Source organism: Ursus maritimus, unplaced genomic scaffold (genome assembly GCF_017311325.1).
Source record: "Ursus maritimus isolate PB19 unplaced genomic scaffold, ASM1731132v1 scaffold_35, whole genome shotgun sequence".
Classification (NCBI taxonomy): domain Eukaryota; kingdom Metazoa; phylum Chordata; class Mammalia; order Carnivora; family Ursidae; genus Ursus; species Ursus maritimus.
In genome coordinates, this window is record NW_024426119.1 from 7058046 (window position 1) to 7079225 (window position 21180).

General features: G+C 50.9%; 1 protein-coding gene across 1 annotated transcript; it reads left to right on the forward strand.

The window, feature by feature from the left end:
- Positions 1 to 152: 152 nt before the first annotated feature.
- CHST14 (carbohydrate sulfotransferase 14) lies at positions 153 to 2119 on the forward strand. The gene has a single exon (XM_008702330.2). It carries the CDS (start codon positions 188 to 190, stop codon positions 1316 to 1318), a length of 1131 nt encoding a protein of 376 aa, XP_008700552.2. The 5' UTR covers positions 153 to 187; the 3' UTR covers positions 1319 to 2119.
- The last annotated feature ends 19061 nt before the right edge of the window (positions 2120 to 21180 follow it).

Consider the following 21180-nt stretch of genomic DNA (forward strand, 5'->3'; position numbering starts at 1 on the left):
GCTCCGGCGCCGCAGCCCCGGAGCCGGCCACCCCCGCGCGCGCCGGGGCCTCCCGCGGGCGCACCCTCCCCGAGCCCTCCCCGCAGCCGCGGGCCCAAGCCCCGGGCTCCCGCCCCCGGCCCGGGCCCGCCTCCCGGGCCGCCCTCCGACCGGCCGGGCCGGCGCAGGCCCCCACCCCGGGAGCACCATGTTCCCCCGCCCGCTGACCCCCCTGGCGGCCCCAAATGGCGCCGAGCCCCTGGGCCGGGCGCTGAGGCGGGCCCCGCTGGGCAGGGCCCGGGCCGGGCTGGGGGGGCCGCCCCTGCTGCTGCCGTCCATGCTGATGTTCGCGGTGATCGTGGCCTCCAGCGGGCTGCTGCTCATGATCGAGCGGGGCATCCTGGCCGAGATGAAGCCCCTTCCCCTGCACCCTCCCAACCGCGAGGGCGCGGCCTGGCGCCGGGCCCTCCCCAGGCCTGGGGGGCTGTCCCTGGAGGCCGGGGACCCGGACTTGCAGGTGAGGCAGGACGTCCGGAACCGGACCCTGCGGGCCGTGTGCGGACAACCGGGCATGCCCCGGGACCCTTGGGACTTGCCCGTGGGGCAGCGGCGCACCCTACTGCGCCACATCCTCGTGAGTGACCGCTACCGCTTTCTCTACTGCTACGTCCCCAAGGTGGCCTGCTCGAACTGGAAGCGGGTGCTGAAGGTGCTGGCGGGCGTCCTGGACAACGTGGATGTCCGCCTGAAGATGGACCACCGCAATGACCTGGTGTTCCTGGCCGACCTGCGGCCCGAGGAGATTCGCTACCGCTTACAGCACTACTTCAAGTTCCTGTTCGTGCGGGACCCCTTGGAGCGCCTTCTGTCTGCCTACCGCAACAAGTTTGGCGAAATCCGCGAGTACCAGCAGCGCTACGGGGCTGAGATCGTGAGGCGGTACAGGGCTGGCGCGGGGCCCAGCCCTGCAGGGGACGATGTCACCTTCCCCGAATTCCTGAGATACCTGGTGGACGAGGACCCCGAGCGGATGAACGAGCACTGGATGCCCGTGTACCACCTGTGCCAGCCTTGTGCGGTGCACTATGACTTTGTAGGCTCCTATGAGAGGCTGGAGGCTGATGCCAACCAGGTGTTGGAGTGGGTGCGGGCACCACCCCACGTCCGATTCCCAGCACGCCAGGCCTGGTACCGGCCGGCCAGCCCGGAGAGCCTGCACTACCACCTGTGCAGCGCCCCGAGGGCCCTCCTGCAGGATGTGCTGCCCAAGTATATCCTAGACTTCTCCCTCTTCGCCTACCCGCTGCCTAACGTCACCAGGGAGGCCTGTCACCAGTGACCGTGGGTATGGGCCAGCAGCTGCTGGGGACTGGTATTGACAATGCCAGCTGCCTGCCATTTAGAGAAACCCTGGCTCTGGGGACTTGGGGCTTCTCCAGATGCCTGGATGCCGGGACTGCCCTTGGAAGTTCCTTGTCCAGGGCGGGTGCCCGCAGTGGCTCAGAATACAGGGTTGGTTGGACAGGAGGCCCGGTGCTCCCCTTTGGGGGGATTTTTTGGGGGGTATGTGATCCTTCTTGCCCTGGCTGGGGCTAGACACCAGTTTGCCAGCAAAGCAACACATCTGTTCTAAGACTGGCTCCAGGCCCCTGGCTGCAGGGACTGTGCCGTCCGCCTGGTCTGCCTTAACCTGCGGCCAAACCTGGAGGTGACACCAGTCAGGAGAATGACCAGAGCCAGGGGCCCTGGGCTCTCATCACCCATTCATCCACTCGATGCGCCTCAGGGCTGCGGTCAGCATTCGTGCCTTACAAAAGACTTTTGTGCCTTTCTCAGACTCAGAATTTCCTGCACTTTCCAGATTCTTTCCGTTTTTCCAAGGAAAGGAAAACTGAGTCAGGGCCCTTGCCAGGTAGCTCCAGGACCTGGCCCTGCATACATCCAAAGACCCCTATGCCCAGCCTTTTTGAGGGGCTCTGGGCACCTCCTCCCTTCCCCCAGGGTTGTGACTGTGGCTGGTGTTATCTGGCTGCCTCTTTTCTGACTCATTTATTTAAAATACGTACATTTTGATAGAACGCTTGTGAAGGCTTTGTTTTCCAAATTGCTGAATTTTTAATAAAGTTGTTTTGTATACAAAGCCAGCATCTTGTAATTCTCCTTCTGAGCGTGTGTGTGCAGATCTCTCCATGACGCCTGTCCCCCCGGGTCAGGAGAGGGAGCTTGCAGGTAGAGAAAGGAAGACCAAGTCTCAGTTGCTTGGGCCAGTCCAGTGGGCCATTTCCATACCAGGGAGCCTTTGGGGGCTTCCCATAGGCCATACCAGATCACAGACTCAGCTTCTGGGATGCCACCAAAGGACAAGCCCCATTAGGAATGCCCAATGTCTATAGCACACCTGCATGGATTACTCCCTGAAAAGGGGGGTAGGTATGAGATATTGGCCCCTCCTCCTCGTAGGCAGGAATACTTTTTGATTGAGGAGGCAGGCCCCACATGTAAGAGGGGATTGAGGTGTGAGCCGGGGAAGGTTACTCCTGGCATTGAGAACTACAAAGAAGGCAAGGAGGTTGAGGGAGGGGTAGGGTCCTGCTGATTCGGTCCAGAGGAAGTTGTGGGCATTGTGGGAGGAATACCATCTGAGCAGTAGAGGACCGGCCTCCGTGTGCCCTGTTCCCCAATGCTGTCCAGAGGTCCCAGGACCACCAGGGGAAGGAGAAAAGGCAGCTGGGCCCGCCCTGCCCATGGGAGAGATGTAAGGCCAGAGCTGGCCCTTCCTTGTTAGTCCTTCGTCATATACCGTCATATACCGCCAGTGGGAACGGCTGTACTTAGGGACCGGAGGCAGTGGTGAGAAGCATCAGAGGGGGTGGGGGAGGGAGGTGGGAAGGGCCCCTTTGCAGATATCACCTATACCTAGCCTTGCTATTGGCCTGACTTTAGAGGAGAAGTCAGGGGAGGGCGAGTCTATGGGCACTCATGGTTCTCTGCCACGACTCACCAGGAGGCCTTTACTTGATTCCCTGCCTAGGTCAGAGGCCCCTCTTCAAGCTCCCCTTGGCTCTGGGACTTCACCTCTGATAGCACTTACTTGCTCCGTTGTAACTGCCCCATTATTTATCAGTTTCCCCCATTGAGGACGCGATTGTGTGCATTTGAGACGTGTCTGTCTCGTTCCTTTGACGTTCCCAGAACCTAGTCCAGGGGGCTGGCCTGCAGTAGACCTGTAGATGGCTGGGCAGAACCAACGTATACATCTTGCTGCAGGACAGAGGACACTGCGCTTGGAGTCGTCCAGACCCATCACTCCCCCAGCTGCCTGACCACGTCTCTGAGCTTCCCCGTGCTCCATGGATCCCTGGAATAATAGCAGAGTCCTAGAGGATGAATGAAGGCAAACTGAGTAAAAGGACCTCTCCTAGCACCTGGCTGAATGGATGTTCTTTGAAATGCTAGTTGAACACCTGATCCCACAGAGGTCTGTGGGGACAGGCGAGAAGCCAGGACACTGTGTCCATCCAGCGCTGGAGCCTGGAGCTGCTTCTGGGCAGAGCTCCTTCGACCCGTGGGTTCATTTCCCCTGCCAACTGGTCAGTCCTGGTGGGTCCTTCTCTGAACTTCCAGCCCCCCTCGGGGGAGCCCCCTTCTCCGCCCTCCCCCCAGCTGCTTCCCCCCTATACTTGGAACAGCCACTCCAGACTACAGCAGCCAGTCAGTCCCCCTCACTAGGGCCTGCAGTGGGGACCCCAGAGAATGCCCCCGCCCCTGCCATACACGCCTCATTTAAATCAGACCGATAGCACAGGTGTCATCCTGTTATACAGACACAGAAACCGGCAGAGAGAGAGTAAGTATCTTGCCCAAAGTCCATCCCAGGGCTGTGTGCCTCCCAAATTCCAGGAGAGAGAGCTCAGGGGTGGTGGGGGCGGGGAGAAAAGGGAAGACGAAGGGTGGATCGGGTTGTATTTGGGGGTGTGGGCACGCATTCTCCCTCCTCCATTCTTTCATTCCCTCGTTTTCGGAGAATCCGATTCAGTCTAGCTGACATTTACCAGTCCCTGCACCGGCGGAGTGTGGGGTCAAATGAAGTCCTTGATGCGGTTAGCTTACTGGTTACTCTCCTCCCAGGCAGAAAACGGTGCCAGGCCACAGAGCACTCCGACAGCCAGAACTGGACACCTGTGGCGTGGGCAGGAGGGTTAGAGGTGAGAAGGAAAGGGCTTGCTGAGACAAATTGTCACCTACCACCATTTTTCCCTGGAGGCAGCCCTGAGGGACTTAAATTCGTCATCTACCCTTCTTTCAGGAAAAAGAGCTTCTTAAAAGGAGGTGCGGGAGAGCGGTGGGTGGTCCAGGTGGCTCCCGTAGGGCCCGCCTGGTACTGGGCGCCCAGGTCAGAGCTAGGGGTATGTGGCGAGCTCTGGGCCACCAGGGGTAGGGCAGAGGCATCTGCAGGACTGGGGACACCTCGACTGTGTCTTCTTGGAATTCCCCCTTCACACTGGGTCGGCCCTCGTTCCCACACAGAGCTCCTGCCACCGGCTGGCGCCTAGGAGGACAAGGGTCCCCTTTCAAACTGTGCAGCCTAGTTCCCCTGGGTACAGGGGATGGGGCTGGCAGTTAACTTCTCTCACTGGCTGAGGGCCCTGAACAAAGGAAAGGGGAGGAGCCCCAAGGGGCGGGCCCTCCAGCTCTGGGCCCTGACTCCACTCCCAGGCTCCAGTTCTGGTCCGTTTTTCCTCCTGTCTGAAGCTGCTGCCCAGAAACCACCTCGCCTTAATTTCTGAGGTCCTTTTCCCTTCCCTTCCCTCCCCCACCCCGTCCCCTCCCTCCAGGAGAGTCCCACCACACAGACCCTCTGCGGGAAGCAACAAGATCCCAGTGGAAGAGCTAACGGCCACCCTCCCGACTCCACCCCCCTGTACCCAGGTGAACACAGAACCCTCACCTTTTCCAGGGGTCACAGGAGGGCCAAACCTGCAGGCCCCTTCCCAGGGTGGATCCAGTGTTTTTTTCCGGAGCCAGTCCCTGCCTGCTTTCAAGCAACAGGGGAGGCCGTTTCTCTCTTCCTAAAGGAAAATACAAGTAATCAACAAGGCTGCTCTGAATTGAGAGCACGTGTGCCAGGGCGCTGCCAGGTCCTTCGAATGCATCACCCTCTTCATTCTTACGACCCAGCAAGGTAAGTCGAATTATTCCCATTTTATAGATACGGAAACTCTCCCAAGGAGATGATGGTGTTGGGATTCAAACCAGCTCCATGTAGTGTTCGCCCCTCCAAAAGTGGGGCAGCTTAACGTCCATCGTAAGTTCTCCAGCTCATGGCATCTGCCGATAAGCATTGTGTTCATCTTCTCCCATGTTTGCACCCTTCTCCAGCCTTCCTTCCCAACACTCCACACGTGATTCTGTCCACAGGCCCCCTCTGGCCATCATAAAATTCTCCAGATTTGCCCACCCTGAGAATCAACTTTCGAGTGGTTTTGGACCCAGACCTTGAATATCCTAGACTTTCAGCTCAGGTCCTCTGAGCAGCCAGTGTCAAGACTCCGTCAGACATGCAGGAGATTGCTAGGAGCAAACAGCTGTGCAGGATAAAGGGGGAAGCAGCAGGAGGAAGCAGGAAGAGCCTGGCACCTGTGAAAGGAGAGAGGGAAGGAAGATGGGGTGGGAAGGATCTCAGATGACCGTGCAGCGCTAAGAAAGCCCCAGCGAGGCCAGTGGGGAGTCCTGAAAGGTGCAGCAGCCAATGGCTTTCCGCTTGTCACAGCAGGTTCTCTCGAAGGGAGATGGGATCAGGGCCCCTCCATGGCTGCCCTGACGAGGCTGCTCTGACCTGCGGGGATTGCTCCCCTTCCGTTCTGTGACGACCTTGCCAACAACCAGAAAATCCAGGTTGGCCGGGCAAGAGCCTGTCGATGGCTGGGGGGTCCTGAACTGAAACTCTGGCCTGTGGTCCTTCCCCGGCTTCATAGCAGGACCACTGCCCGTCTTCCCCGTGGGCATCAGAAGCCATGTGCCATCGGCATGCCCAGATGCCCATGCCGTCACTTTCAGGGTGTTTCCTCTGCAGTTTACCCGACTCGCTGCGGGTTCTGATTGTCGTCGGTCTGTGTCGTCAGGACTTGGGTGGAAATGGATACCTTCACCTAGCTTCCGTCTTGCATAGGCTCACATCCCTTCAGCTGAGAACAGACTGGCCCACAGGTTGAGTCTGCATGCTGGCGCCCGGGACCTCCCAGGGGCTACAGTCTAGGCTTCTTCCCAGTGCGATCATCCAGCTGGATTTAAACTCAAGGGGCAGCCTGAGAGGGAGGTGAAGTTGCCCTAAAGGGATCTTCGGGGACCCACACGCCCAGGAGGCCCACATCTTCCGTGGCGCCCTCCTCCCGAGCTCTTCAGCTCATTACGGGTCTGGTCCCCGACTGCGCAGAGACAAAGAGAATTACAGCTTCAGTCTTGACTGTGCCATTGTGAGGGGACAAGAAGGACCAAGGTTGGGCCAGGTCATCCCCTGCGCCTCAACCCTCCCGCAGAAAAGCTGTGCCAGTCTGGCTTTGGGGTGGGCTTTTGCGGGGCAGGACATGAGAGGCTTCAAGAGCTTGGGAGGGGGGAGCCTGTTGTGTCACTCGTGTCCCTGGCCCCACAGTGCCCCCAGACCTGCTAAGCTGCCACCTTGTAGTGTTTACAGATGGAGGGAACCAGGTCCTCACCTTCCCCACGGAGAGGGAGGTCATCAAGCCTCCACTGGATCATTTCTCTGTCTCAGGCCTGGAGAGACTGAGCTGCCCCTGGGGCCCCCACCAGAACCCCATGGATAGCAGAGTCCCAAGAGTCCAAGCACTGTGGCCAGAGGGGCCATCAGAGCAGCGGGGTCCATGGGAGCTAGAGATCAAGCTGGCCCCTGAAACATGCTGCTGCAAAGGGCCACCAACTACCTGGAGGAAGGCACCGGAGGCAGCCCCAGAACAGCGGACTTGGCTGGGCAGGGGGTGGGGAGATGGGGCAAGGGATTCCGGCTGAGTAGCTGAGTCAAATGGGGGTCAGCTGACCCCTGCCAATTCTGGCATGCCTCCTCACCCCACAATGTAACGAGCATCTGCTACAGAAGCCACTAGACACAGTAGCAGGCCAATCCCCTGCGAGAGGGGTCTCCTGCTGCCCGGGTACAAGTGTCCAGTAATAAAAAGAGAGCTGTTCTTTTTTTTTTTTTAAAGATTTTATTTATTTATTCGACAGAGATAGAGACAGCCAGCGAGAGAGGGAACACAAGCAGGGGGAGTGGGAGAGGAAGAAGCAGGCTCATAGTGGAGGAGCCTGATGTGGAGCTCGATCCCAGAACGCCGGGATCACGCCCTGAGCCGAAGGCAGACGCTCAACTGCTGTGCCACCCAGGCGCCCCAAAAAGAGAGTTGTTCTGATAGACGAAAGAGAGAGCTGGCCTAACTAAAGCAGGAAAGCCAGGAGGGAAGAGCCAGCCCTTGGGCAACTTTTAGGGAGGAGTCTTTGATTCTTGTCCTTGTGACTACCCTCAGCCCAAGCACCCACAGACAAAATGAATAGATGGGGGGTTGGGGAAGCGATGGGCACCGAGGGCACTACTGCCAGTTAGCCCCTCCCTCCTCTGAAGCCCTTTGGTCCCTAGTACACACTTCTAGTAAAGTTTTCAACCCATGGTGTAATTTTCTGTTCCTGCCCTGTAGACTGGGGGTTTCCCAAAGGCAAAGGCCAGGCCTTGTTTTGCTTTGTGTTTGGTACATAGTAGGTGCTCAGTAAAGGTCGAATAAGTGAAAAGTCAGATGACTGGATGGATGGATGGATGGATGGATGGATGGGTGGATAGGTGTGTGTGGGTGTGCATGTGTATGTGTGTGAATGAAGGGTATACAGAGATACGTAGTTGGATAGATGGATGGATGAATGGACTGATACAGCCAGGTTGGGTGGATTGGTGGATGACTGAGTGCATGAATGGATGGATAGGAATGTGAGTGTGTGTGTGTGTGTGTGTACATGTGTGAATGGAAGGATGGATAACTAGGTGAATAAGTGGATGGGTGGATGGATGAGAGAGTACGTGGATGGGTAGATGGGTAAATGGCAGCAAAGAGAATAAAGGAACAGGAACTTCTGCAGGAAAAGGAATCAGGAATCACAGTGGACATCTGGCAGCCAGCTCATTGCTTCTTAAAAGGAGGAGCCTGGAAGGAAGGAGAGATGTCGCACCCAGGAAGCAGTCGCAGAGGTTTGGGAAGTAGGAGGAAGCGGCCCAGGCAGAGCGGGAGGGAAGGGGTGTCGCCTGCACTGGCGGTCACATAGCCAGGTAAGAGAGATGGCCAGAAAAGTGGAACCAAGAGAGGGGCCAGGAGGGGAGGCGTGGCCACGGGACTTCCACAAAAGGAGGACTTCCAACAATCAAATGCCTTCGCTAAAGCGAGGCAGAAGGGGGCTGCACCCATGTGTTCCTGACCCATCCGGGCTGCCTGGAGGAAGTGGGTCTCAGCCACAGTGGTTATTGGAAAGGGAGTCCCCCGAGGTATGAAGGACAATGAAGAACCCAATTCCTGCATTCCAGTCCAGGCTCTGCCACAAGCCTCTGATGATCTTGCTAAGTCCCTTCTCTGAGTCTGTTTCGTCACCTGTCACCTTCACTACCCCATGAGGACGTGCAGATCACGAGGAAAGGAACTTTCCATGGCATAAAGTTCTGCAGAGACGGTTGGCAGGGGGGTGAGAGCTTAGGAGTCAGAAGGTCCTGCCTTCAGAAACTTGCTCTCTTGCTCAGACACTTGCTAACTGGGCCAATCGAACAAGTCTCTATGCCTTTCTGAGCCTGTTTCCCCACAAGTGAAATGAGCAAGATAACTTCTCTCCCGAAGAGTTTAGTGAGTTTTCAAAATTAGTCACAGAACATGCCTGGCACTCAATAAATGGAAGCTAATATCACATAGAAGGAATTCATCAGGGCGCTGTGCACGACTGGGCAGCTGGGGCCCAGACGTAGGCTGGTCTCCCAGAGGAAGGAACACCTCCTTCTCATTCTCACAGAAGTACCGTCTGCTCCTCAACGTCTGCACCTGGAAGGCTGCCTCCAGCAAGCCTGGGATTAAAAGTCATTTCCAGCTCTATTCTATTACCTTCCACAGAGGAGAAGTCTGCAGGCCAGATGCCGAGCATGGCTGATGACCCACGCTGGGTGGGCCCAGACATCCCCCTCCCAGCGTGGTGAGAGAAGGAGCTCCTGTGTCGGGAACACTGTCATCAGCCCTTGAGGGACCAGGCAGAGTACGAGAGGCTCCAGCAAGGCCCCACACCCTGAGCCCTGCCACCATCTTGTGCCAGAGTCACCCCACTGTGCTATGGCCGCTCTTTGGTTTTAGGGAACCATCCCCACGTAGATGCAAAAGTCAAATACTTGTAAGAAACTATCATTCATGAGTTGCTCTTTGTGCCAGACCATGTATGAAGCGATGTCTATATAACTTTTCTCCTATTTTTTTCTTTTGAAAATGTTCTAGAAGTTGTAAAAATAATATGTTGAACACCCAAAGATGTTGACTCATCAGTTGGCATCTTGCCGCCTTTGTTTTATGTCTCCGTGTATGTATGTTTTACTAAACCATTCCCTTCCGGAGTAGATTACAGACATCTCAACGCTTCGCCCCCAAAATATTTCATCATGTGTGGGGCGCCTGGGTGGCACAGCGGTTAAGCGTCTGCCTTCGGCTCAGGGCGTGATCCCGGCGTTAGGGGATCGAGCCCCACATCAGGCTCCTCCGCTATGAGCCTGCTTCTTCCTCTCCCACTCCCCCTGCTTGTTTCCCTCTCTCGCTGGCTGTCTCTATCTCTGTCGAATAAATAAATAAAATCTTTAAGAAAAAAAAATTAAAAAAAAAAATATTTCATCAGGTGTCTTCAAGGACCTTCTGCTAGATAACCCAACATCTAATCAAACCAAAGACGTTTTACATTAATACGACAGTATGGTAGAAGTCCACGTTCCAATTTTCCAGTTGTTCGGGTTAGATCTCTCACAACTTTTAATTTTTTAAATTAAGGATCATGTACTATCTTCAGTTGTCGTGCCTCCTTAGTTCTTAGCCTCCTTTCATCAAAAACAGTTTCCCATCTTTTTCCCCCCTTGGGTCTTCCCTGCCATTGACATTTTGGAGCCTTCAAACCAGTTGTTTGCAGAATGTCCCTCAATTTGGATTTTCTGATGGCTTCGTCACGGTTAGATTCAGGCTGACCTGCATGCTTGACGCTCCTTGTGCGTTTCTGATGGATTTTACTGCTCCATTTTACAGACGTGGAGGCCGGGGCTCAGGGAGAGCTGTCACACAGCTCCTGAGAGGCTCACCCAGATCGGCTGTGGAGCGCTCGGTGGTCAGTCTGGGCTCATGCTCCACACTGCCAGGAGCAGCTGCGAAGTCGTCTCGGGTGGGTTCTTAGGATAGATTTGTTATCAGCCCCCTTTAGCACCTTGGCCATGAATAGAGAGCAGATTTTGACAGGACCTGGTAAGGAGAAAAGAAGTACCCGGGGGAGGGGGCATTTCCAACATACTCTGCAGTGAGCCCTAGTCTCCAAGTCAGCCCTGGTGAGAACCCCCAAAAGTTCCTTTAGGCTGTTTCTTTTTTCTTTTAGGCCATTTTAGAAATCTGACTTTTCCTGCCCCCTTCTAGACCTCCAGGGGAAGTGATGCCTCATATCACACACACACACACACACACACACACACACACTCACACACACCACATGCCACATACTAGCAAGGGTGTAACAATCTTCTGGAGACCATCATCAGTGAATTCTGTCCTGTTGCCTAGCAACCCTAGGGCATTTCAACCCTTTCCAGCCAGAGGGTAGGTAGAGAGGGCAACCATGTGACTGGCTGGGTATCTCTTACTCTGGAGGTCTCCTGGCCCTGCCTTATGTCTAGTTGCCTAACAACCAAAGGGGTCCTTGTGCTCAGGGGAGCTCCCCTCCTCCTCGTAGGGGACGAGCAGACTCTCTTTAGGGCCTTCCCATTTGGTTGGGGAGCCATACGGGTGCACTATGGAATGTGGGGTCCCTCCCAGGGAGGGGGTCCAGAGAGCTGAGGGGAGGACACATACCTCCCCCTGCAGCGAATCTTTGAAGGGAAAAGGGTAAAAGGAAGAGATCCGGGTAAGAGCCTCACCGCGCCGGGACGGTGCCGCTTCCCGTGGTACAGTGCCACAGAGGTTCAGAGGGCCGCTGGCCGGCAGTGCTGGTTTGGGGTCCTGGCCATGTGCCTCCGGGAAAGGAGAGAGACGGATGATCCACGTGCCCGGGCGGCTCCTGAAGCATCCAAGCCCGCAGTTAATCTTAATATGTGTGTATCACTTTAACCATTTGATTTGAGTGAGATTTAGGCCAAGGGTCCTTGCCTGGGGTCCCCAGGACCCCTTAGGGTTCTGTGGGGAAAAGTTACATCTTTCTTTTCCCAAACCTCTTCTGAAATGTATGCATTATTTTATGAGATATTGTAAATTCATAGTTTTATGAAATAGTAAAATTGGGGACTTTGTCATAGAAATCACAGGTATTTTTATATCACTTCACAGTTGTTGAAGATACTACAAGCTATCGATTAGACTCCTCACTACTTAGAAATTACAAGTTATTAGACCTGCCATTAGATCCTTAATGTGCTCATGAAGAAACATAAATCACGACCACAGTTCCATTTTTTACTATTTTGATAACTAAATGTCAGTGTCATTGGTTTCCTCTGCAGTCCCTTCCATTTTTTTAAATACAAAACATTGTTCTGAGGCTTCACCAGGCCACCAAAGGGAGCTGCAGTACAAAAAAAAGTTAAAAGCCTCAGGTTGAGGCTGTGGAAATTTTGTCAGACTGAGACCCAAGGAAATATTCTGGGGAGTCTTCTCATTTTGCATGTTCAGTGTTGCTGGTAACGTAAACAAATTATTGTAGAGCATTCCCGAGGGTTTGGACGACCGCCTTAGCACCGGGTCCTGCCACACCAGCCATATCAGCTTCCGAGTTTGCATTTACGGCCGAGACGATGCCAAGCAGCTCCACCCAAGTTGTTCCATTCTGATTAGGAGAGAACAGAGGTGGGCTCCCGGCTGGCTCAGTCGGGGGAGCAGGCAACTCTTGATCTCGCGGTTGAGGTCAAGCCTCACGCTGGGTGTAGAGCTTACATTTTAAAACGTTGAAAAAAGAGTGCCTGGGCGGCTCTTGATCAAGATCAGATCAAGACCAACTCTTGATCTCAGCTCAGGTCTTGATCTCGGGGTCGTGAGTTCAAGCCCTGCGTTGGGCTCTGCACTGGGCGTGGAGCCTGCTTAAAAAAAAAAAGAAAAAGAAAAGTTAAAAAAGCCAGAGACAGATGAAATATGGAAACGGTGACAATACCAAAAAGAGGACAAGAAAAGTAGCAGGGAAGTTGGTAGGACGCAGCGTCCTGACCAAAGAGCCGGCTGACCCCAGCAGCAGCAGCAGCAAAGTCAGGTGGGCAGAGATCTGCCGCAGCAACACGGCATCATTTATCCCATAAAATTAATGCTTTCAATTTGGATCGTTTGTAGTAATGATTTTGTTTGAACTTGCAATTGTGTTTGGTTTTCGCAGTAGTATAATAACTATTAGCGGAGTAAGTTGCCGGCAGAGATCTGGACGTTTTCTCTTCTCTTTTACTGAGGGTCTGTTCCTCAAGGGGTGAGAAATGCCAGGCTCCTGATAGCTCTTTGTGTTTCCTTCTCTACTTCACCTCTTTTTCTTTTGAAGAATGACTGAGTTAGGGCCTCAAGCATGAGAGTGACTCAATTTCAGGGGCTTCCCAGATACAGGTTGAGATAGCAAATTACCTAGTAATTTCTGCAGGTGTCAGGTCTACGTATAATTCCTTGATTTGTCCAAAGTCACTTCCTCACATTGTGAGGACTGAAGCGGATGGGTAGTTTTATTCCGTGAGCATTTAGGACTATGTTTGACAAGAGAGGGTTTCCTTGTGATATAAGCACTAATTATGACATGGGGGACCCATACTGTCATGAAGCCAAGGGGAGAGGCCAGGCTGAACATAGGGCGGACATAAAATATTCCTCCTTTCCTAACCTACTCTGGAAAGCATTGAAGTCATGTTTTCTACAGTTCTATTGATTGATCAAAGGATATTCTAAATATGTTATATATATAATTCTGTTCCTGTAGCAGGGCCTGAAAATTAGAAAACCTACAAAGTTTCATAGGGTTCAACGTTAAAGTCTGTCTCAAAAGAGTTGAAAGTAGTGATTGCCTTCGACCCTCTCGAGGATGAAATATCAAGCGATTTACCAGTGTGGGTATCTCTCGTCAATTGTGTTTGGTTTTGGGGGAGTCCCCTTCCATGTGGCAGTGTCATGCCCGGGACTAAAGCCTCCTTCTCTGTTTGAGAGTCCCAGCTGCTCCCATTGTCCCTCCACTGCTGTGGGGGCTTTTCCAGTTGTCCTGGTGACCTCACTCTATGTTTCCAGGCTACTCGACAGCCTGTGGAGTGGCAGCCAGCTTTGGACGGTGCCCTTGCCCCCAGCTGTGCCCTTCCTCGGGCAGCTTCCTCTTGGTACTGCCACCCCCCCCCCACTGCTGGGCACTCTGTACAGCTGTAACCTTGCTCCCAAAGCAGCTCCCCGGGCCACCACACCTGAGCCCTAGGGGTTGGGTCGTTTTTCTTCTATCATTCAGCTCTTGAAGTGTGCAGAAGGCTCAGGTTTACATTCCTTTTCTAGAAAGAACTTGGGACATAAGTGTCCCAGGGCCTGGCTGGAGGGTCCTGCTTGAGGGACATCGGTCAGAGCAGCACCGCAAGAGATTCCTAGACAAGCTCCTGCACGATAAAACGCACGTAGCATAAATGTACCCTCTTTTAACAATTTTTTAAGGGTAGGGCACCGTGCTGTTAGCTACAGGCACACTGCTGTACAATCGCTCTCAAGCACTTCTTCGTCTTGCATGACCGAAACCAAACCCATTACACTGGAACTCCCTATTTCCCTTCCCTGGGCTTCTGGCAAGCACCGTTCGGCTTTCTGTTTCGACGAGCGGGACTTCAGATACCCTCATAGAAGCACAGCCGTGCAGCATTCATCTTCGTGCGGCTGGCTCATTTACTCAGCGTCAGGTCCTCAAGGTTCCCCCCTGTTGTAGCACACGCCAGGATTTCCTTCTTTCTCTAAAGCCGAATAATAGTCCATTGTATGGATATGACGGTTGCTTCCACGTTTTGGCTATTGTGAATATGCCACAACAGACAGGGCTGTGCAACGACCTCTTCGAGATCCTGCTTTAAATTCTTTTTGGATACATACCTACAAGCAGGACTGCTGCATCATAGGGTGGTTCTATTTTTATTTTATTTTTTTAGATTTTACTTATTTATTTGAGAGAGAGAGTGAGGGAGAGAGAGCATGAGGTGGGGGAGAGGCAGAGGGGGAAGCAGACTCCCCACCGATTAGGGAGCCCGATGTGGGGCTCGATCCCAGGACCATGAGATCATGACCCGAGCCGAAGGCAGACGCTCAACCAACTGAGCCACCCAGGTGCCCCCTATTTTTATTTTTTTTTGAGGAACTTCTGCACTGTTTCCAATAGCAGCGGCATCATTTTACCATCCCACCAGCAGTGCCCAAGGGCTCCAATATCTTCATACCCTCACCCAACACTTGCTGTTTTCTGTTTCGTTTTTGTTGTGTTTCTTACAGTGGCCATCCTAGTGGGTATGGAGTGACATCTCATTGTGGTTTTGATTTGCATTTCTCGGATGATTAATGATGTTGAACATCTTTGCATATGCTTGTTGGCCATTTATATGTCTTCTTTGGAGAAGTGTCTATTCAAGTCTTTTATTCGTTTTAAAATTGGGTTATTTGGTTTTTTGTTGTTGAATTGTAGGGATTCCTTATGTGCTTTGCGAATATTTTCTGCCCTTCCATAGGCTGCCTTTTTACTCTGCTGTTTCCTTTGTTGCACAAAAGTTTTTAAGTTCGAGATAGTCCCATTTGTGTATTCTTGCTTTTTGTTTTGTTTCATTTTGCTTTGCCTCTGCTTTTGGTGTTGTATCCAAGAAATCATGGCCTGTCCAATATCATGAAGGTTTCCCCCTGTTTCTCTCTAGATATATAGCCTCAGGTCTGATACGAGATCTTTAGTCCATTTTGAGTTCATTCCTGTAGATCGTATAAGGTAAGAATCCATCCAGATTCTTTTTCCATGTGGTTATCCAGTTTTCCCAACATTTGAAAGATGTCCTTTCTCCATTGCATTCTCGTGGCACCCTTGTTAAAAATGATTTAAGCGTAGTTGTGAGGGTTTATTTCTAGGCTTTCTATTCTGCTCCATTGGTCTATAATATGCGTGTCTTTTTGTCTATAGCATACTGTTTTCATTACTGTAGTTTTGTAATATGTTTGGAAATCAGGAAGTGTGAGGCCTCCAGCTTTTTTGTTCTTTCTCAAGGTTGTTTTGGCCTTTTAGGTTCCTTTGAGATTCCACATAAGTTTTAGAATTTTTTTTTTTTTCTATTCCTGCAAAGAACCCCATTGGTAGAACAGAGGTTCTTCACCTGCGGTCGCAGAGTCTCCGGATGGCACTTGGGGTGCTGAGAGCCCCCTGGAACTGTGTGTGTCTGCCTCCGAGCATTTTTATCTGGTCTCTGCTCAGACATCTGAGGGTTTTCAGGAGCTTCCAGACTGGGCTCCTGGTCACTTGTCCCACGGTCAAGAGTGATCCCTGTGGACAGCTGATTTGTCATGAATCAAGGAGAAACCACACGTACGCATAAAATCCAAAGGAACTCATGGAATACAAATCTGGCCTTATTGTTACTTAATATTGTTACTGGTTTTTTCGATACCACAATGGACAATTGGGGGAAGATAACTGCTGTCCTAATCCATACCATGAAGGCTTTGTTCTAAAGAAGCGATATTCCATTAACTGATTATAGCTATCAGAGTGTTTTGTCCTAAAATGGATGTCTGCTTTTTCAAAACCTGCCCTCTTTTTCTCTTTGGGTCTCTACTGGCCTATCATCTCAGACTGTAAAGCCCGCAGTGCGTAAAGGACAAGTGTTATTTGGAATTGTCTCTTCCTCATTGTATTAGCTATGGGAGTTTGGTGATGGAATTGTTACTGTGCACGTTTCCTGCTGGTGTCCAAGCAGGTCGGGGGGCAGCTCCACCATGTGCTGACACACTGTGTTCAGCAGTTGGTAATCCTTTTTTTATATATAAATTTTTACAAATTTTAAAAAATATTTTATTTATTTATTTATTCATTTATTTGAGGAAGAGAGGCGGTGAGAACATGAGCAGGGGGAGAGGCGAAGGGAGAAGCAAACTCCCCACTGAGCAGGGAGCCTGATGCGGGACTCGATCCCAGGACCCCAAGATCATGACCTGAGCCGAAGGCAGACACTTAACCGACTGAGCCACCCAGGTGTCCCTTCTTTTTGTTTTTTCTAAAGATTTTATTTTTAAGCAATCTCTACGCCCAACGTGGGGCTCAAACTCACAACCCCAAGATCAAGGGTCCTATGCTCCACAGACTGAGCCAGCCAGGCGCCCCTAGCAGCTTGTATTCTTAAGCATAATGGGACAACACACTTTCCACAATAATCGGTAATGTAATCATTGTTAATGAGACTGCTATGGGCTGCATGTTTGTATCCTCTCAAAATTCATTTGTTGAAGCTCTAATCCCCAATGTAATAATATTAGTAAGGGGGGCCTCTGGGAGGCAATTAGGTTCAGACGACATCATGAGGGTGGAGCCCCCAGAATGGTACTGGGGTCTTATAAGAAGAGGAAGAGACCAGAGCTCGCTCTCTCCTCCTTGTGAGCGCACGGTGAGAAGGCAGCCATCCGCAAACCGGGAGAAGGGCGCTCTCAGTAGACCCTAGATCTCCCAGTACCTTGACCTTGGACTTCCCAACCTCCAGAACTGTGAGGAATGAAAGCTTGTTGTTTTTGGTTTTTATCCGGTCTATGGTTTTCTGTTCTAGAAGCTCACACTGACAAAGACAGAGACCCACGCTGATAAAAACACAGGTCAAAGAACAGGATCTTCTACTTCACTTCTCATAATCCAAGGCGCCCCTTTTGTCCCTGAAACTACCACCTGAATTAGAAACTTGAAGGTTATGCTTCCTTGGACCAGCAAAGCAAATTTGCCCTCTTCTGAGGGCTCCCTCTTCTGCCTTTCCCTTCCACTAGAGTGGGTATGACTTTGTCCACATTCCCCCTCCCTCTTGAACGTCCACTTTACTCAGGAGTCTGAGGTATTTTGCCATTCAGAGTGTGCTGTCACTATCCTCTCTGGTCAGGAAAGCGTCCATTTGTGCCCTGGTCATGAGTGAGTGCCTACCTCGCCTACCTTGGGCCAGGACCATGCTGGCGTTTCCCCAACTGAATACAGGTCCCATTCAGGTGATAAGAAGCCTCGTGACAAGTTTTGGTGGTCAAACGTGGTGGGGAAATCCAGAGTTACACTGAATTTTAAAGATCACTGCAGGACTTTTTTCCTGATACTTAATGTGTCTTGCAGATCTGAATGGAAGGGGGAGACAGTGGAGCTGCTCTTTCAAACTTATTTGATGGCATAATTCCTTCGTTTTCCCCACAGATCTGAGTCCACTTTGGGAAAGATAAATCTGTGGGAGACTCAAACCAGCTCCCAAATCAGCTTTGCTCTTTTGACTCTTTCCTGTAGATAAACACATGTACTGGGACGCCTGGGTGGCTCAGTCGGTTAAGCATCTGCCTTCGTGGCTCTGGTCATGATCTCAGGGTCCTGGGATCAAGCCCCACGTCAAGCGCCCCATGGAGCCCCACATGGAGCCCTGCATCAGGCTCCTTGCTCAATAGGGAGCCTGCTTCTCCCTCTCCCTCTGCCACTCCCCCTGCTCATGCTCGCTCTCTCACTCTCTCTCTCAAATAAATAAATAAATAAATAAATAAATAAATAAATAAAATCTTTTTAAAAAAAAGCAACACATGTACTAAATGTTCCCATCTACATCTAATTTCTAGAAGTAGCAGAAATTAGTAGTTATGGGGGCACCTGGGTGGCACAGCGGTTAAGCGTCTGCCTTCGGCTCAGGGCGTGATCCCGGCGTTATGGGATCGAGCCCCACATCAGGCTCCTCCGCTATGAGCCTGCTTCTTCCTCTCCCACTCCCCCTGCTTGTGTTCCCTCTCTCGCTGGCTGTCTCTATCTCTGTCAAATAAATAAATAAAATCTTTAAAAAAAAAAGAAAGAAAGAAATTAGTAGTTATGAGTTAGGTAGAAAGATGGGTGGTAGGTATATGAGCATTTCATTACTCTTCGAACTATATATATATATATTATGTATACTCTTTTATATATATATTTTGTCAAAAATTATTTTTCTCTTTCACGCTAAGTACCATAGCCTTTACTATCCACCTACCATTGTTTGTTGACTAGAAATGGGGAAATGAGCTTGTTGACGTTTTAAATTATAGTAAGCAAATCTAAAAATCGGTCAGAACAGGTTTATTCTTTTCTCACTTATCTACTATTTTAAATCTGCTTTTTTCAAAGCACACGTAAAGGGATCGTGAGGCTTGGAATGACTATAAATATCACTCCATTGAACGGTGTGCCACGGCGTAGAAAATGTCACCTTCGAAGGCTCACCTTGTAAGGCCCTGTCCTTCCCCAAATACCTAGCATGGTGGTTTAGAGCACAGGGTTGGAAATCAAGGAGATCCATATTCAAATCCCCATTTCATTACTCATCTCTAGGACACTGGGTAATTGAGTCACCTCTAGAAGCTTCAGTTTCCAGATCTGTAGAATGGGATTTGCTTGAAGATTTAGATGGGATCACGCGTGTCATGCTCTATGAATTGCGGCCACACATGTGAAGGATGAAGCAGCACCATGACTGGGTCTGGCCTCGTGAATTAGCAGGCAGGAGGGGGGCAGCAAGAAGTCTTCCTGCCTGCTGCCTTTGTGATGGTTCATTTTACATGTCATCTTACCTGGGCCACGGGGTACCCAGATATTGAGTCAAACCTTGTTCTGAGTGTTCCGGGATGAGATTAACAGCTGAATCAGTAGACAGAGGAAAGCAGATGTCCTCCCTACTGTGAGGGTCTCATCAAACCAGTTAAGTCCTGAATAGAAAAAAAAAAAGGCTGACTCTCCTGAGAGTAAGGGGGGGAGCTCCTCCTACCTAGCTACCTAGAGCTGGCACACTGGTCTTTTCCTGCCTCTGGACTTAACTGAAACATTGGCTCTTCTTGAGTCTGGAGCCTGCTAGCTTTGAACTGAAACTACACCTATCAGCTCTCCTGGGTCTCTCGCTTGCCAACTGCACATCTTGGGGCTTCTCAGCTTCCATAATTGCCGGAGCCAATTCCTTCTAATAAACACACACACGCACACACGCCCCCCCCCATTGGTTCTATTTCTCTGGAGAACTGTGACTAATATAATTTTGGTAGCTATTCTTAAAAATTCATAATTAAGACAATCAAAATGGCTGGAAAACATCAACATAAAGACTGGTGTGAGAATTAAATATACAGTTCCTCCTAGAGCTAAGACCGAAGGTTCTAAGGGTTAAAACAGAGAGGACATGGAGCGCAAGGACCCCACGCTCATATAACGTTGCTATAGCACAATGATGAAAATGGGGGGAGAATGGGGATAGCAAATGCAAAACATATTTTAACTATTCTCAGTAATTATATCCGTGGTGGTAGTATTGCTATTCTGAGACGTGTGTGTGTGTGTGTGTGTGTGTGTGTGTGTGTGTGTAAGGGGGATAAAGCTGATTATTAATAATGTGATATTCTAATTTTGTCCTGCCCTGAGTCTTTGAGAGCCAGGCTTCTTGGAGTGGAAGGAAAGAGATACAGATATAATATAGAAAGGGTTAAGTGAAAACCCCAGTCGTCTTGCATTCTTTTCAGAAAGCACAGCTGCCTTCCCTTGTGCCTGTAGCCTTTATGTTCTCACATCCAACAGGACGAGGACTTCTGGTTTACTGAGATTTCCTCTTGCCTGGCAATGACTCTTCCTTCTCCCTCCTCGGTCTTCAGCCTCAATAGCCCATGTTTGTAACACATGAAAGCACCCACTGGCTGGAAGTGTTTGGACGTCTTTTACTAACCACATGTATGATGAAGTAGAGAAAGTAGATCTGGAGGAAGAAAAGCAAGAAGCTGCTCCATAGAGAAGGGCTACCCCTGATTTCTGACTTTCTTTCTTTCTTTCTTTCTTTCTTTCTTTCTTTCTTTCTTTCTTTCTTTCTTTCTTCTTTCTCTCAGATTTTATTTATTCATTTGACAGAGAGAGACAGCCAGCAAGAGAGGGAACACAAGCAGTGGGAGGGAGAGGAAGAATCAGGCTCCCAGCGGAGCAGGGAGCCCGATGCGGGGCTCGATCTCAGAACCCTGGGATCAGGGCCTGAGCCAAAGGCAGACTCTTAACGACTGAGCCACCCAGGCGCCCCTCTGACAACTTTCTTATCCCCAGTTCCACTTCCCTCCTGAGGCCTGCCTACGGTTCTGTCCTGGGCGCTGTGTATCCTTATACATTTTTCCCTTTCATGCTTAAGCTTGAGAACGTGTTCTCATCTGTCAATTTGGGAAGAGTCTGGCTAAGTCTTTCTAAAGTATACATGACCAATAAAGCTCCCTAAGACTAAAACAAACAAACAAACAAAAAACCCTTTAGTCCTGAATTTGAATTGGAAGTATCATTAGGAATTCGTGAGATATTTTATATTTATCTGTTGATTGATCTGTCGATGGAGCTAGCCATCCTGGCTCTGTCAACTGAAGAGAGTAGAGATAATGACTAACCCAGTAGCAATGAGTATCTATAGTATCGAGACTGTAGTCTTGAAATACCATCTCCTACAAAAAGAAACCAGGGCTTCTTAGAGAAACGGCGGATTTCAGATGTGGGCGAGGCAATGTACGAGATCACCCTGGACGTCTCGTTTTCCTAGATAGCAAGGAAATAATCAAGGACTACTGCTGTCAGGTCAAGAGTCAGGGGCCAACTTAAAAAGTTTTCACCTAAAAAAGATAATAACTGGGGGCGACTGGGTAGCGCAGTCGTTAAGCGTCTGCCTTCGGCTCAGGGCGTGATCCCGGCGTTCTGGGATCGAGTCCCACATCGGGCTCCTCCGCTGGG